Source organism: Puntigrus tetrazona, unplaced genomic scaffold, assembly GCF_018831695.1.
Source record: "Puntigrus tetrazona isolate hp1 unplaced genomic scaffold, ASM1883169v1 S000001111, whole genome shotgun sequence".
Taxonomy (NCBI): Eukaryota; Metazoa; Chordata; class Actinopteri; order Cypriniformes; family Cyprinidae; genus Puntigrus; species Puntigrus tetrazona.
In genome coordinates this window covers 717,419-731,836 of record NW_025048699.1, presented here as the reverse complement: position 1 = coordinate 731,836, position 14,418 = coordinate 717,419, and the positions used below count along the sequence as shown (strand labels likewise).

The 14,418-nt window shown below is 37.4% G+C and overlaps 2 protein-coding genes across 2 annotated transcripts; one reads left to right on the top strand and one right to left on the bottom strand.

The window, feature by feature from the left end:
• Positions 1-184: 184 nt before the first annotated feature.
• Positions 185-4,400, bottom strand: mlana (melan-A). The gene is made up of 5 exons (XM_043234349.1): positions 3,679-4,400; positions 2,740-2,845; positions 2,533-2,629; positions 2,109-2,228; positions 185-995 (listed from the first exon to the last, which is right to left on the bottom strand). The coding sequence occupies exons 2-5, from the start codon at positions 2,829-2,831 to the stop codon at positions 927-929; spliced, it is 378 nt and encodes a 125-aa protein (XP_043090284.1). The 5' UTR covers positions 2,832-2,845; positions 3,679-4,400; the 3' UTR covers positions 185-926.
• Positions 4,401-5,245: 845 nt separating this feature from the next.
• Positions 5,246-11,429, top strand: LOC122341049 (GTPase IMAP family member 8-like). Its single transcript, XM_043234363.1, has 6 exons — positions 5,246-5,453; positions 5,539-5,577; positions 5,742-5,783; positions 6,093-6,749; positions 7,151-7,807; positions 8,596-11,429. Exons 1-6 carry the CDS (start codon positions 5,450-5,452, stop codon positions 10,536-10,538), a joined length of 3,342 nt encoding a protein of 1,113 aa, XP_043090298.1. The 5' UTR covers positions 5,246-5,449; the 3' UTR covers positions 10,539-11,429.
• The last annotated feature ends 2,989 nt before the right edge of the window (positions 11,430-14,418 follow it).

The following is a 14,418-nucleotide window of genomic DNA, read 5'->3' as shown; positions in this document are numbered from 1 at the left end:
AATTAATTTTTTGTATCATTTTTTTCATTTTGTTTTCAGTAAGTGTTTTATTTTGGCTTTATTTTTTTTTGCAATTTTAATTATTATCCCATGCAGTTTCTTAATGAACCCAATTTTGGTAATGCCTGTGTTAGATAATAAAAAAAAAAAAAATTTGTTTTTAACTTGAGATGGGTAATGAAAACAAAAGCAGTATTTTGTACTTTGCATTAATATTTTATTTGCTTGCATTGAACAGTTTGCATAAAACAGTTCCTGACAGTGTAGCGATGCCGTTCGCTGTGTGTGCAGCTCAGCATATCTTCATATAAATGTAGTTTACTTTATTTAAGAGATTTCCCAGCACAGGTATCTGGATCTCAAGGCATATGTTAATATAAGTTTCATTACAGTTCACTTTTACAGTAGTGCATTTGGAAGCGAAATATAGACATATGTTTGATAAAGATAAATTATTAAAAGTAAATCTCCTGTAACAAGACATTAGAAGACAGTACTGTAAATGTGTACAGAAATATATGCATATGATAAATCTCCATCTATACTACTGATGCTTCCTATCTAACAACATTAAAACTATATCCGTGTCTGAGAACGTCTCATGTTCGGTTATGTTTACTATTTAAATATTTTGAACTAAAATGTTTTATATATTAAACCTTATCATCCTGGCATTGTGTTGAAAAGGCACTGCAGTGTCCACATGCTTTAACGGGATTCCTGTATATAGTGTCCAGCGTCGGTCCCTCGGAGTCCAGCTCAGCCCTAATCAAACACACCTGAAGAAGCTCGTCAAGATCCAAGGATTAATAGAGAGCCACAGGCGAGGATGGAGCTGAACGCTGCAGGACCGACGCTGGACACTTCTGACCATCACTTCTACTGTGTGACAAACATTACACACAGGGTTTCCTTTGGTTTGTGACTCATGGTGTGTAAGGAGGAGGTGAAGGTCTGGAGGCGATCTTCTCGTAGGCCGGAGGAGCGTTAGGAATCTGGAAGAGAGGAGAAACCACGTCTCATGTGAGTAAACACACCTGAAATAGAACTACATGAAACTAGATAACGTTTATTTTTATTTAAAGACATGTTCAAGTGTGATAGCGCTGACTTCTGACTTCTACAGGCTGATATTGCTGGTAGTTCTGCAGTATTTCAGTGAATTATGAACTGAAAGACTTGAGATATTTTTGATCCTTTGGTCTGATCATGAGAACAGCAGCTACACACACACACACACACACACACACACACACACACACACACACAATCCAGCCGTTTGTAATCCTCACATCACGACTAATGACGCAAACTAAAGCCTTTCTGCCCTGTTGCAGGTCACATGCTTGCTTTATCCCCTGTGGAATTCTGGGTAACAAGAGCTTGGCTAAACTCATTCTGTGTGTGGTAGAAAGAGAAAACTCCAGTTAGTTCATTGTGACGGATTAAAAAAAAAAGACTAGTAAAAGGGAGTTTAAGTACATATATAAATATGAACTTCTTATTACTAGTAAATAATAATAAATACAAAATATTTATATTGAATAAAAGCTTGTTTCTGACCTATTCAAATTGGTTTTTTTTTATGTGATTATTATATATGTTTCTATTTAGGTCAAATATACTGCCATTTCATTTATATATAATACTGTGTTTATTGCACTTATTACAAAAATGTCTATATATATATATATATATATATATATATATATATATATATATATATATATATATATATATATAATTACTAGTAAATGCAATTTGAAATAAAATATATAGATTAAAAATGTATTTTTATATATTACAGTACAGTTTAAGTTTCTGTTTTGGCCAGATTTACAGTTTCATCTGTCTAATATTGTTTTGCACCTTCTGCAAAAAGCATTTTTTTAATGTGCGTGTTTGTGTTTTTCAGCAGTCATCCAGAACACCCTAGCAACTGCATAACAACGCCCTGGCAACCGTTTACAAAACTCAGATGGTGAGTTTCACTTTTACATCCCTTATCATCTGTGACAGCCTGTATATTTGAACTCTGCTGTGTGTGTGTGTGTGTGTGTGTGTGTGTGTGTGTGTGTGTGTGTGTGTGTGTGTGTGTGTGTGTGTACCGCTGGTTGCAGGCTGCTGAATTCGTTCAAGGCTACTTTGTTCTCCTCTCCGGATCCGGACTCGCTGTACTGACCCGCTCTCATCATCTCCCTCCACGACTGACCGCTGTTCTGCCCGCTCTGAACACACACACACACACACACACACACACACACACACACACACACACACACACACACACACACACAGATGAGAGGTAAGAGATCACATGACGACACACATGAGCGAATCACGATCATCAGCTGGAGTTCTGTGAACCCTGATAGCATCTTATTAAAGCGTTGTATTTAATGAAAGCTGCGGTGATTCGCTCAGAATCGTACAACATGATGTCGTACAACAATGCGGTGTTTGTCACTTTCTCGTGGTGAGATCGGGGTAACTCTGTGATCAGATGACCGTCTCCAGGGTCACTTGACTCACCCGGATCATCTTGTACCCCCCCCTCCGGCGGTAATACCAGCAGCCCAGGATGAGCAGAGCTGTGAGGATCACGGCCAGCAGAGCGATTCCTGCGGCCCTGCGTAGAAACACACACACACACACACACACACACACACACAGGGTTTAGGTGAGGAGTGTGTAGAGCGCTGTAGGCGTCTGATGGTGTTCGAGTGAAAGTTCACACACTCTTCGGCTCTGATGAGTCCTTCTCCACGTCTGCTGGAGAAGTGAACACTGAATTCACCTCGAGAACCTGAACCTGATCCACCGTAAGACATGATGAACAAAACACCTGAAAACAACCATAACATCATCAGCACTCAAATACTACGGCTATTTACCGTAAACAGAAACATGGGTTTATAAAGACATAGGAGAATCTTAGCTCTAAATTCACACATTGTGTGCTTTCCGTAACACACACACACACACACACACACACACACAAAAAAAACCCTAATGAAAATAAATGTTTTATTTCACAATAGAGGTTTTAGAGACACGCCATTTTTATGTGAAAATTGAGTACACTTTCAGTATCGTTAATCAATTATCAAATGATTTATAAATATATGATCAAATAATTTCACTGTGAATCCAAAAGGAAAATCTTAAATTATATTTTTCATGAAAATGAAGCATAATACACGGTATGCAGTTTTTAAATTGAGACGTTGTCATACATTTAATTTATTATAGTTTTTATATACAATATAGTTTTATATATAGTTTTTACAACAACAAAAAAGTATGTCTGCATTAAAGTTAGTATGATTAATACTACCATGACTAAATAATGCCATTGAAGTATTTTTTTAACATCATAAATAAGAATTTGGTGTTAAAATGTCACAATGCAAAAAAAAAAAAAAAGCAGCTCTGAATCATTTTTTCCCCAAACTGTATTATTTACAAAATGTATCTCCTAATTATTACTTTTTATTGTTTTATTTTTGTGCTAAATTATAACCTGGACAGGTTACGTATTTAACGAAGAAAATAGTCATTTTTCTGACCTCAAACTTACATTTAATAACGTGTATCTCTAATATGATGCTGTATGATTGTTAACTAACCTGTGTAAAAACTGTCTAAATTAAATTCAATTTTCATTGCAGCTCTTACCTGATCAGTGTGATGTGAGGAGCGTCTGCGGTGATTCTGGTGTGTGTGTGTGTGTGTGTGTGTGTGTGTGTGTGTGTGATTCAGAGCTCTTGAGGAGTTCTCATGACCGTCACGGGTTCAGCTGAAGTCTGCTGACCGCCTTCAGCATCGCAACTGAGCTCCATTACAGAGAAAACTAATGTTTGCGCTGCTGATAAAAATGTGTGAAATTAATTTCTCCGACACACACACACACACACACACACAGTCTGTTCTGGGAGGAGTACTATCAGATGAACCACCTCATAGTTCAAATTTCATGAAAATATTGTTGATGATCAAAACATAAGTGCGACTCAGATATATGTGAAAGATTTGTGTTTTAATATGATCTGAATATCTCTGCTGTGATGATGTTTGAGTTCCATCTTTTTACAACAAAAATGAATGACAGGTGCGATATATCCATGTAGTGCCACATTATTGTTATTTTTACAGATTATTTTTAAAGGGACCATGTACAATTTGAACAGAAATGCTTTCATTCCATGCATGTGCTGAATCGGCCAAAAAGAGTCACACAAACAAGCAGTTTATGGAAAATAAACTTTTATGTTTTTAAACGTGAAGCACTCACACTCTGCCTTACACTACTGATCATAAATAGTTTTTGTATTATATCTGTTGTTTTAAATGTAAAGTTAAATCCTGGAGCACAATATGGGTTTTTCAGTTACACTTCATTCATAGAGAGAACCACAGACTGCTCACCCACGCTAGATTTTTATCAGTAAAGAAGAAAAAAAATTTAGCATAAATGTGGAAAAAATGTAAAGAATAAGAAAATAAAAATATAAAAGTTATATATGTATATGTGTGTATATATATATATATATATATATATATATATATATATATATAATGATCTCAGAGCTGTATGCACATTAGTTTTTTTTTTCTTTCTTTCTCTCTGTTTCTGGGTTTGGGGGTTATAGTTTATTTTTAAAGGAAATGTTGAGGATCAGTTCAGCTTGTTGTTTGCCCGCTTCCAGCGAAGTTAATCCCGTCATTTCCTGGTTCTTTATCATTTTTTTTTTCTGTTTGGTATATATATATATATATATATGTATATGTATATGTGTGTGTGTGTGTGTGTGTGTGTGTGTATATGTGTGTGTGTGTGTGTGTGTGTATATGTGTATTCCTGTATATGTGTGTGTGTGTGTAAATATGTGTGTTTGTGTAATATAAAACTAAAATAAAACTAAAAATGTTATGTGTCTGTGTGTGTGTGTGTGTGTGTTTGTATATTTGTGATTTTTATTTATTTATTTATAATTATGGCAGGATTGTAATAAGTTCAAATTTATTATCAGTATCAGGCTGTTTAGTTTTTTTACACACTCATTGCAAATTTAACCGTGAATGCTAAGAGGAAGATTATTAAAGGTTTTATGAATTTATTTAAAATGCAGCCTAAAGGTCTAGTAATATAACGGAAATAGTCGTCTTATCCGGATCTTAAATGGCTCCCGTTAACTTCACAGTGTTCGTGTTCCCGAAATAAACATCTCTGTTGACCCCTTGATCAACCAATCAGATCAAAGAAACAGTTTATAGTTTGTTTTTAATAGTTTAGGTTTACAATCAGTGTCACTCATCTATCGTTATATCTGATTTTAGGCATTACTCCAAGGTTAGGTTATGGAAATATTTAGTTTGTTTGTTATTAATATGTTGTCCCAAGGGTCAACACTTTCACTTTCGACGGAGGAGAAGAAACACGTCGAGTATGGGTAAGAAACAAGTTAAAACGTGTAGATAAACGTGTTCGCCGGTCAAATCTTTTTAATGTAATTGTCGTGTGCTTCTTCTGTCCAGAGTCTATCACGCGACAGTGCGCGCGAAGAAGACAGACACGTGAGTACCGTCTTCAACAAAACATTGTAGCCTTCTGGAAAGTAAACGTCTGTGTATAGATATATTTAATTTTCAAAGCTTATTGATTTCGAAATGAGTAAAATGCACGCCTTAGACTTGGTTTTACTTGGGAAGTGCGCGCGTTGATTTTCTTTCTTTGACAGAGAGACGGAGAAATAGAAGTGGGAGTTTTGATCGCCCGAACAGTAAGTCGATCATAGCTTTTTATACACGTTTTTGCTATATGAGATCATTTAGGATTAAGTCAAATCTTTTCTCGTGTGTGCATTTGTTTTTACGTTTATTCAAAGCTGCACAAGCAACTGATCAACAACAGCAATGATATGAGAAGCCATGTTTATGAGACTGAGGCAGCTAGAGAAGTGTGTGTGTGTGTGTGTGTGTGTGTGTGTAGGTTTACTCAGTTACGTGGTTTTATTCTAAAATCAAAGTCTGCACTTCTCATAAGAAGACGCCCTCTCAGTATTTCTGTCTTCATGTGATGTGTTTTCCAGTATGTGATCTGAGAATTGTTCTTCTGGGGAAAAATGGGCTAGAAAACAGCCGAGTCGCGAGTGTAATCTTCAGAGAAGAAGTGCACGAGACCTCTCCGCAGCAGAACAACGTGCTGAAAATCAGAGGGCCGGTGAAGGACAGACTCGTCTCGCTCCTGAACGCTCTTCATCTGCTGAACCCAAACATCTCGGATCATCAGATCACGCAGACCGTGAGAGAGTGCGTGCATCTGTCTGATCCGGGACCTCACGCCTTCGTACTGGCCCTGCAGCACCAAGACTTCAGCGAGGAGGACATGGAAAGGGTGGCATACGTGCTCAACGGGTTCAGCGACCAAGCGATTAAACGCACGATAGCGGTCACGACCGATGAGCACACGCTCTTGAGTTTTAGGCAGAGGCATCCAGCCGTCCTTCGCTTAATAAAGCAGTGCGGAGGAGGACATCTGCAGTTTGATGAAAGGAAACCCGAATGGCGTTCTGCGGTATTGGAGAGGGTCGACAAGATAATCGGCAATAACCTGGAAGACTATCTCACGTGCGAGCTGTTTGAAGATGTTATGGTGGATGAGGAGTGGAGCAGATCTGATCCTCCATTGGAGGAAGAATATGAGGGAAGCTCTCGCCACAAACATTATAAACCACAGAGAAGTAAAGGTAAAGTATATGTTTCTTTATTATCAAGAAATGCATGCATTAATTCTCGAAGGACCTGAGCTGGGTTTAATCATAGCTACCTTAATGTGCTTATAATGACATTGTTCTTTTATAATCAAAGCATTGATGCCGTAATTATCTATGCTGATACCAAAACCCCATTTTGTAGAAACGGAAGGCACTTCAGAATAGCTTTTGTTATGTTGGCGGTCAGCTAGGCGTGTAATGATTTATACAAAAAGCGACATTTTGGACTATCTGTGCTCATGAATGTATGAACTAGCAGAAACAGGAGAAAAGCCTTGTGAAGTTGTCCACTATCTCACTGAGATTACCCAAAATCATCCAAAATAAGTCAAATCTTTTCTGTGTATTTGTGTGTGTGTGTTAATATTTTTCAGCGTCAAGAAAACTGAATCTGGTGCTGTGTGGAAGCGATGAAACGCTTACCGTTTCTGTGTCCAAACTTTTAAGAGGCAAGAAAATGAAACCGTCGCATCAAAGCGAGATCGGTGAAGTGAGCGAGAAGAAAGAAGAGAAGATTCACGGACATCTGATCAATCTGATCAATCTTCCGGCCTTCAGGCATCTCCCGGAGGAGGAAGTGATGCGTCAGACTCTCCACTGCGTGTCTCTTTGTCATCCGGGAATTCACGCCTTTATTGTCGTTATTCCTGTCGACCCGTTAAATAACGACGCCAAAGCGGAAATGGAGGTGATCCAGAGGATATTTTACTCTAGAGAGCATTTCATATTAATTTTTATTAGCGAGGTCTCTGTTAAAAGACCAGTGACGGATTTCATAGAATCCAGCTCGGACTGTCAGAGATTGATCGGTCTCTGTGGAGGTCAGTACAGAGTGATGGGATTGAAGGACCCTGAAATCTCCAGACAGATCCCAGATCTACTGGATTACATAGAGAACATGAAGAGCGAACCGTATTCACCTCAGATGTACGTGAAGGCTCAGGAGAACCGAGCCAGACGCGAAACAGAGGAGAGGTACGAAGAAGAACTGAAGAAAATGGAGAGAAAGATCAAAGAGCTACAAGAGAAGGGTCAGTGAATCATAATCATGATGTGGAAATATTTCTCTTAAAATCTTTTAGCAATCATGTTGAATATACTCTATAGTCTAATCATTATTCGACCAGATGAGGCTTAATTAGTCACACAGTTCCTGATAAACGGCTTGTCCTGTATACATCAGGTGCATCTTCAAATATGAGTTATTATCTCAAATATGTAATTATTAGAGACTTTATATGGCCACTCCGAGAAAAGTGTGTGCTTAAAACTCATTTTTGGTCAAACAAATAAGAGTAATGCCTATTTCTAATCTGTAAAGCCTACATGTGCTCAAAAAAATCGAATCAGACTTTTGTGAAATAACGAAAGCAAACAGGACGTGCTTTCTGCCGTCTGTGCCTTTGCTTTACGGACATTGAAGTACACCTATAGAGAGTGACGTGTGTGCTTTCAAGTGAATCCGTTCAAATGGAAAACAGATATTCTCCGATTGCGTAATCCATACGAAAACATCACTCTATTCAAATATTAAAAAAACGTTAATGCGGTCTCCTTACTGTTTTTCTACCGCTTTGTGTGAGGACTTGAACGCTTTTTAGGCTGTTAAAGTCTAGTAATAATAGTTTGAATGGTTTATTAAGAAACGTGTGAATAGTGACTTAAAATGCTAAGAATTATGGACTATTGTTTGACCAGAAAAATCTTTAGTCAGCTCTAGTGATAAAGCACTTAGCAATTTTGTATTTTTTTATATAGATAAATACAATAAAATGCAAAGTACAAAATAGAACTCTATTAATACTCAGATATTTTTCAGGTGGCGAATGCTCCGATGATCCTGGGTGTTTGAGGATCGTGCTGATCGGGAGAACAGGAAATGGAAAGAGCGCGACAGGAAACACTATTCTGGGAAGAAATGAGTTCGCGAGTCAAGCTAGCATCGATTCGGTGACGAATGATTGTCAGAAAGGAGTCGGGGAGGTTGACGGTCGATCAGTAGCCGTTGTCGATACTCCAGGACTCTTTGATACGACACTCAATAATGAACAAGCGGTGGAAGAGATCGTCAAATGTGTTTCTCTGTCGTCGCCTGGACCTCACGCGTTTATTATTGTGTTGAGCGTGGGGCGATTCATTCAGGTGGAAACAGACACTGTGGATCTGATAAAGAAGATCTTTGGCCGTAAAGCGGCTCGGTTCAGCATCGTCCTGTTCACTAGAGGAGATGATCTCGAAGGTGAATCTATAGAGGATTATGTGAAGAGAGGCAACAATGCCAACCTCCAGAAACTGATCCGAGATTGTGGAAACAGGTTCCTGGTGTTCAATAACAAAGAAAAACAAGACAGAACTCAAGTGAATCGATTGTTAAACATGATAGAAGATGTGAGAAATAGTAATCAGGGGAGATACTTTAGTAACAGCATGTTCGAGGAAGCGGAGATGTCCATTAGAGGGAGAATGGAGGAAATACTGAAGGAGAGAGAGAGAGAAATAGAGAATCAGAAAAAAGAGTTAAAGGTCAAATATGATATGGAAATGGAGAACATGAAGAAGAGGCTTGATGAAGAGAAACAAAGAGCAGATGAGGAGAGAAAGAAAATAGAAAATCAAATGAGAGAAAATGTGGAGAAACTCCAAAAAGAGTTTGAAGAAAAAGAGAAAACAGAACAGAGAAAAAGAGTGATTGAAATCCAGAAAAGATCAGAAGAGGAAAAACAGCAAAGAGCTGAATATCATCATAAAATAGAAGAAATGAAGACAGAGATGGAAAAGCAGAGATCGGATTATGAAAAACAGCAGAAAGAAAGAGAAGAAGAAGATAAAAAGAGAGAAGAGAAGAACAGACAAAGTCAAGAAGAGAAGAAACGTAAACAAGAGCGTATTATAACGGAATTGAAGCAGCAACAAGAAAATGAAATAAAAAAGAGAGATTTGGATGAAAGGAGGAGGAATGAAAAAGAAGAGAAAGAAAGACAAGAATGGGAAATAAAAATAAAAGCAGCTGAGAATGAGAGAAAAGAGACTCAAGAGGAAATCAAACGACAGCAGAGAGAATGGGAGGATGAGAAGAAACGGCAGATGAGAGAACGAGAGGAAGAAGAAAGAAGGAGAAAGGAGAAACACGAGGAACAAATGAGAGAGAAACAAGATGAGCTGGAGGAAATGAGAAAGAGATTCGAAAGAGAGAGAGAAGAAACGAGACGGAAGATAGACGAGGAGAGACAGAAACAGAGAAGAGAACGAGAAGAAAAAGAGAGAGACTATGAGGAAAAGAAGAGGGAAACGAAAAGGCATTATGAACAACTGGAGCGAGAGAGAGAAGAGGAGTGGGAGAGAAGAAAACGAGAAGATAACGAGAAGCAAGAAAAAGAGAGAAAGAGTTGGAGGAAAATTGTTGAAGACCTGAAAGAAGAGCAAGAAGAAAAGATCAAGAATAGAGAAAGAGAGGAGAAGGGGAGAAAGGAAAGGGAAGAGAAAGAGCGAGATGAAATGAAAAAGAAACACGACGAGGAGATGAGGGAGATGAAGAAGAAACATGAAGATGAAGCCAGAAAACAAGCGGAAGAGTTTAATAAGTTCAGAAAAACGAAAGAGCAGCACGTTCAGGAGCTCCAGAAGATAATGGACGAACGACTGGAACAGCTGCATTTACTGGAGAACCTCTTTCAGCACTTCAAAGAGGATAAAAGCGAAGAAGTGAAAGCGCTGAAAAAGAACATCGACGATTTAAAAAAGAAATGGTGTAAACTTATGTGAAGCCGAAGGTAAAAGTCTTTTGTTCGATTTAGTCTTCGCTGAACATCTGAAGTAAGTGAGATACAGTATCGACACAATCTAATGATCTGATGAGAACAGAGCTGTTGCCATTATTATTATCCATGTTGCTGTCTTTTCTTATTTTGTTTTAAAAAAACAAAAAGCATGTGTTGAGGTTTGTGTTGTTCTGACGCTGCTCGTGTCATGTGACCTGTGTTACAAATCCCATGAGATTCAGCGAAGATCCTGGCGCTCCCTGCAGGGCCAGCGTTGCGTGTCTTTATGGATCTTGAAAAGTGGTTTGATGAGCATGTCTGTGTGTGTGTGTGTGTAGGTCAGAAGACGGCACTGAATTCAGGCCTGAAGAGTTTAGAAACTGACACGAGTGCATTCTACGATGACTCTACAATTCGATTATAATATAGATTAAAAACCAAGTCGGTGGGCGGTAGTGATATTTCAAGATAACTGATTCTTAAACATGAGAATCAGAGTAAATGTTGCAATGAACGAGCCACGTTAAAAACTGAAAATAGAGAAGATATGTTTTATGTTTATGAGTTTGATAAAAGTCTCTAAAATTATTTATAATATTTATATATAAATAATTTCAATTCACACAGAGTCTTTTTCAATACGTTTAAACTGATTTTTTAGATTTTATTGGCTTTTTAAATGTCCGTTATGTTTTGATTCTAATTCTTTTACTGAATTTTGGATAAAGCGCCTACAGCTGGCAGCAGATCAGTCACTGGACTGAACCGAGTCTTTCAAACGGTTGATTGTTGTGGGTTTTTTTGTGCAGAAAAGTGATCATGTTGATTAATATGAATTTGTATAAATATATATTAAGGGGTATGGATATATTTCAAAATAAATAGATTTTCTGCCCCGTGTCTTGAATTTGTGATCATTCTAAATGAATTTAATATCATTCATCGAAGATAGAAGCTCAAACAAGGCCATGGAAGAGGAAATTAATTCCATAAAGGAAAATGGTTTACGTGGGTTTATGCTATCAAAAATTAGCCATTAAACATTTAAGAAATATATCAAACTATACAAATTATGCACAAAAGCAGTGCAAAATGAAACAAACATTTTTGCGCTGTGTTAGTACTAAATCGAACGGCTGATGATTGAGCTTATGATTTTTCAGTTTGGTTAAGTCTCTTTAAAATGTCTTTGTTACTCGTTGTTGTGGTTGGTCTGATGTTTCTGTCGTCGTGTCTCTAGATTCATTGTTTAGTAACTTGCTGTAGATGGCACCATTTACTCTTCCATTTCTATTAGCTTTTAGGTTTGATAAATATAGATTTGATGTTTTGAGTATGTTTTATTGACAAAGAGACTAAAAATCAATTAAAAGATCTGTGACCAAGAAATAAAACGGTGATTTTGCATTTTGAGTCCACTTTTGGGTATAAAGGCCAAAATGGTAAAAATGAAGGATCCTGTTACTGAGTTTTGGTTAATGGGTGTGTCGTAATGCTGACAGATTGACTTTGATGATAATGTTACAGAGATTATATTTGTGCTTCATCATCATCATCAGTCAACAGATCCAGAAAGAGTCTGCGGTAAGAACAGAAATGATGTACTTTGTTTACTAATGTGAAGAAAGTGACAGCATATGTGGTTTGGTGAAATGAGAATATATGTGATTCTGCCCCTTGCTTTTGTATTATTGTATTTATCAATTTTGATAATGCTGAACATTCATACATTTTACTTCAGATGTGCAGCACAAAGAGACAAACATTATTATCATGAAACAATAACAATGGAATATTGTAGATACTGAACTGGTCTTCTGATCCATGCATCAGATCTGAGCGCAGTGTTGAAGTTGGACAATGAAGGTATCAAATTATGTGTACAGAAAAACTTAGTTGCAGTTCGATTTCAGGTTTGAACTGACTCCGGTTGGGATGTTTTGTTAACTAACTTATTTCAAATTTGATGCCTGCTACAGGCCTCAAAATAGTTTGCATGGAGGGCAACATAGAGCTGAAAAAGCTAGGAGATTCAGCTGGGAGAACATCTAGCAACTAATGAAGTTAATGACATCAGGTCTGTAACATGATTAGCTATAAAAGAGATGTTTTAGAGAGGCAGAGTCTAGTAAAGTGAAAGAATGAGTAAAATTGTGGAATACTTCAAAAACGTGTCAGGACAGTAAAGAGATCATCAGCAAAAGATTCAGAGAAACTGTAGAAATCTGTGTGTAAGGGACAAGGCTGAAGATCTTGGATGCTCATGGTCTTCAGGTTTCGGACGATCATCACGTGATTCTGTCAGACATTACTGAGCATCCAGGAATACTTCCAGAAACCTCTGTCGGTAAACACAATCCTCCGACTAAAGCTCTATCATGAGAAAAGAAGCCATATGTGAACATGCTCCAGAAGCTCGTTGTGTCCTGTGGGTCAAGCTTATTGAAAGAAGAGTGTTCTGTGGTCAGACCATGATCTAAAGAGAAGGGAGACCTTCCAGCATGTTATCAGTGTTCAGTATCTCTGATGGTATGAAGGTGTATAAGTGTATACGGTATGAGCAGCTTGCGTGTTTTAGAAGACACTATCAGTGCTGAAAGGTATATAAAGGTTTTAGAGCAACATATGCTCCCCTCCGGATGACGTATTTTCAGGGAAGGCCTTGTTTATTTCAGAAGGACATTACTAAACCACATACTGCAGGGATGAATGACTAGAGCTCTCTTCCACCCTCAATACCTCAAGATGGGCTGAGACCCTCGAGAAAGGTCATTGGCCTTGCAATCACCCACCTTCTCCACAGTTAGGGGCGATCGATGTGGGACACTTCTTGTTGTTTTTGCTCATTTTTAAGAAAGTTCTCTCTTAGGACTAGGTATGAGTATCAAGATTTTAAGTGAAATGAAATAAACAGTGCTTTCATAAAGGTCTACTAACACTACTGTCCAGGTAAGTAATGGCATAGTTTTCAAAGTATTTTAATAGACCGATGCTTATTAAAGCTATAATGTTATTCATATTAAGAGTTTTTTTTTTATCATTTATGGCCCAAGCACCAGTCAGTCACATACAATATATTGACACACTAGATTTTTTGGATTGGATCTTCTGTAGCTAGCTTGTCTGTTTTGGAGCATGTGCACACATTTAGTTTTATCATCAGACATGTCCCACAACCGAGCAACAGTAAAGACATTTTACAACAATCACTGACTGTGCTGATTCTGACCAAGACGCGAGGCTATAATCTTTAGAAGCTAAAAACTAAATAAAAAAAAATATTTAAAAATAGTGTAATAAAAAAGCCACCTTGTTTCTGAATCGCTAATAGCAAAACTGCATCATAGACAAATATTTAAATATGATTTAAATATTATTGCATATAAAAATAGCTGCCAGCTCTGGTGAGTTTAATTTCACCAGTACGAGTAGCAGAACCCTTACCGTCAGAGTTTATCTATACTCTGGCCTGTCTTAGTTTAGCCCTGGTACAGATTAAATACTGGATTTCCTTACCCATCTCTATTTAGGACAGTGATTTATTGTTTTATTATGCATGTACTCTACTCAATATTAAAACATGTATGTAAAAAGTATGCACTTTTCTATATACTTGCTATGTATGTACTGGTGTTACCTATTAGGTAATGTACAGGACATACTTAAGAAACTTATTAAGTCCTTTCTTTTTAATATGCATATACTGTACCAACTATACATCATAAAATATAGCCAAATACACTAGAAATAATGCAAAAATGGCAAATTAAATTGTGCATTTATACAGTACTGTTTTAAATTACTGTGAAGTTGCATTATGGTATACTGCTGTAAAACCAAAAATACAGTAGCTTCCTGGAAACCGTGCTGCCAATAATTTACTG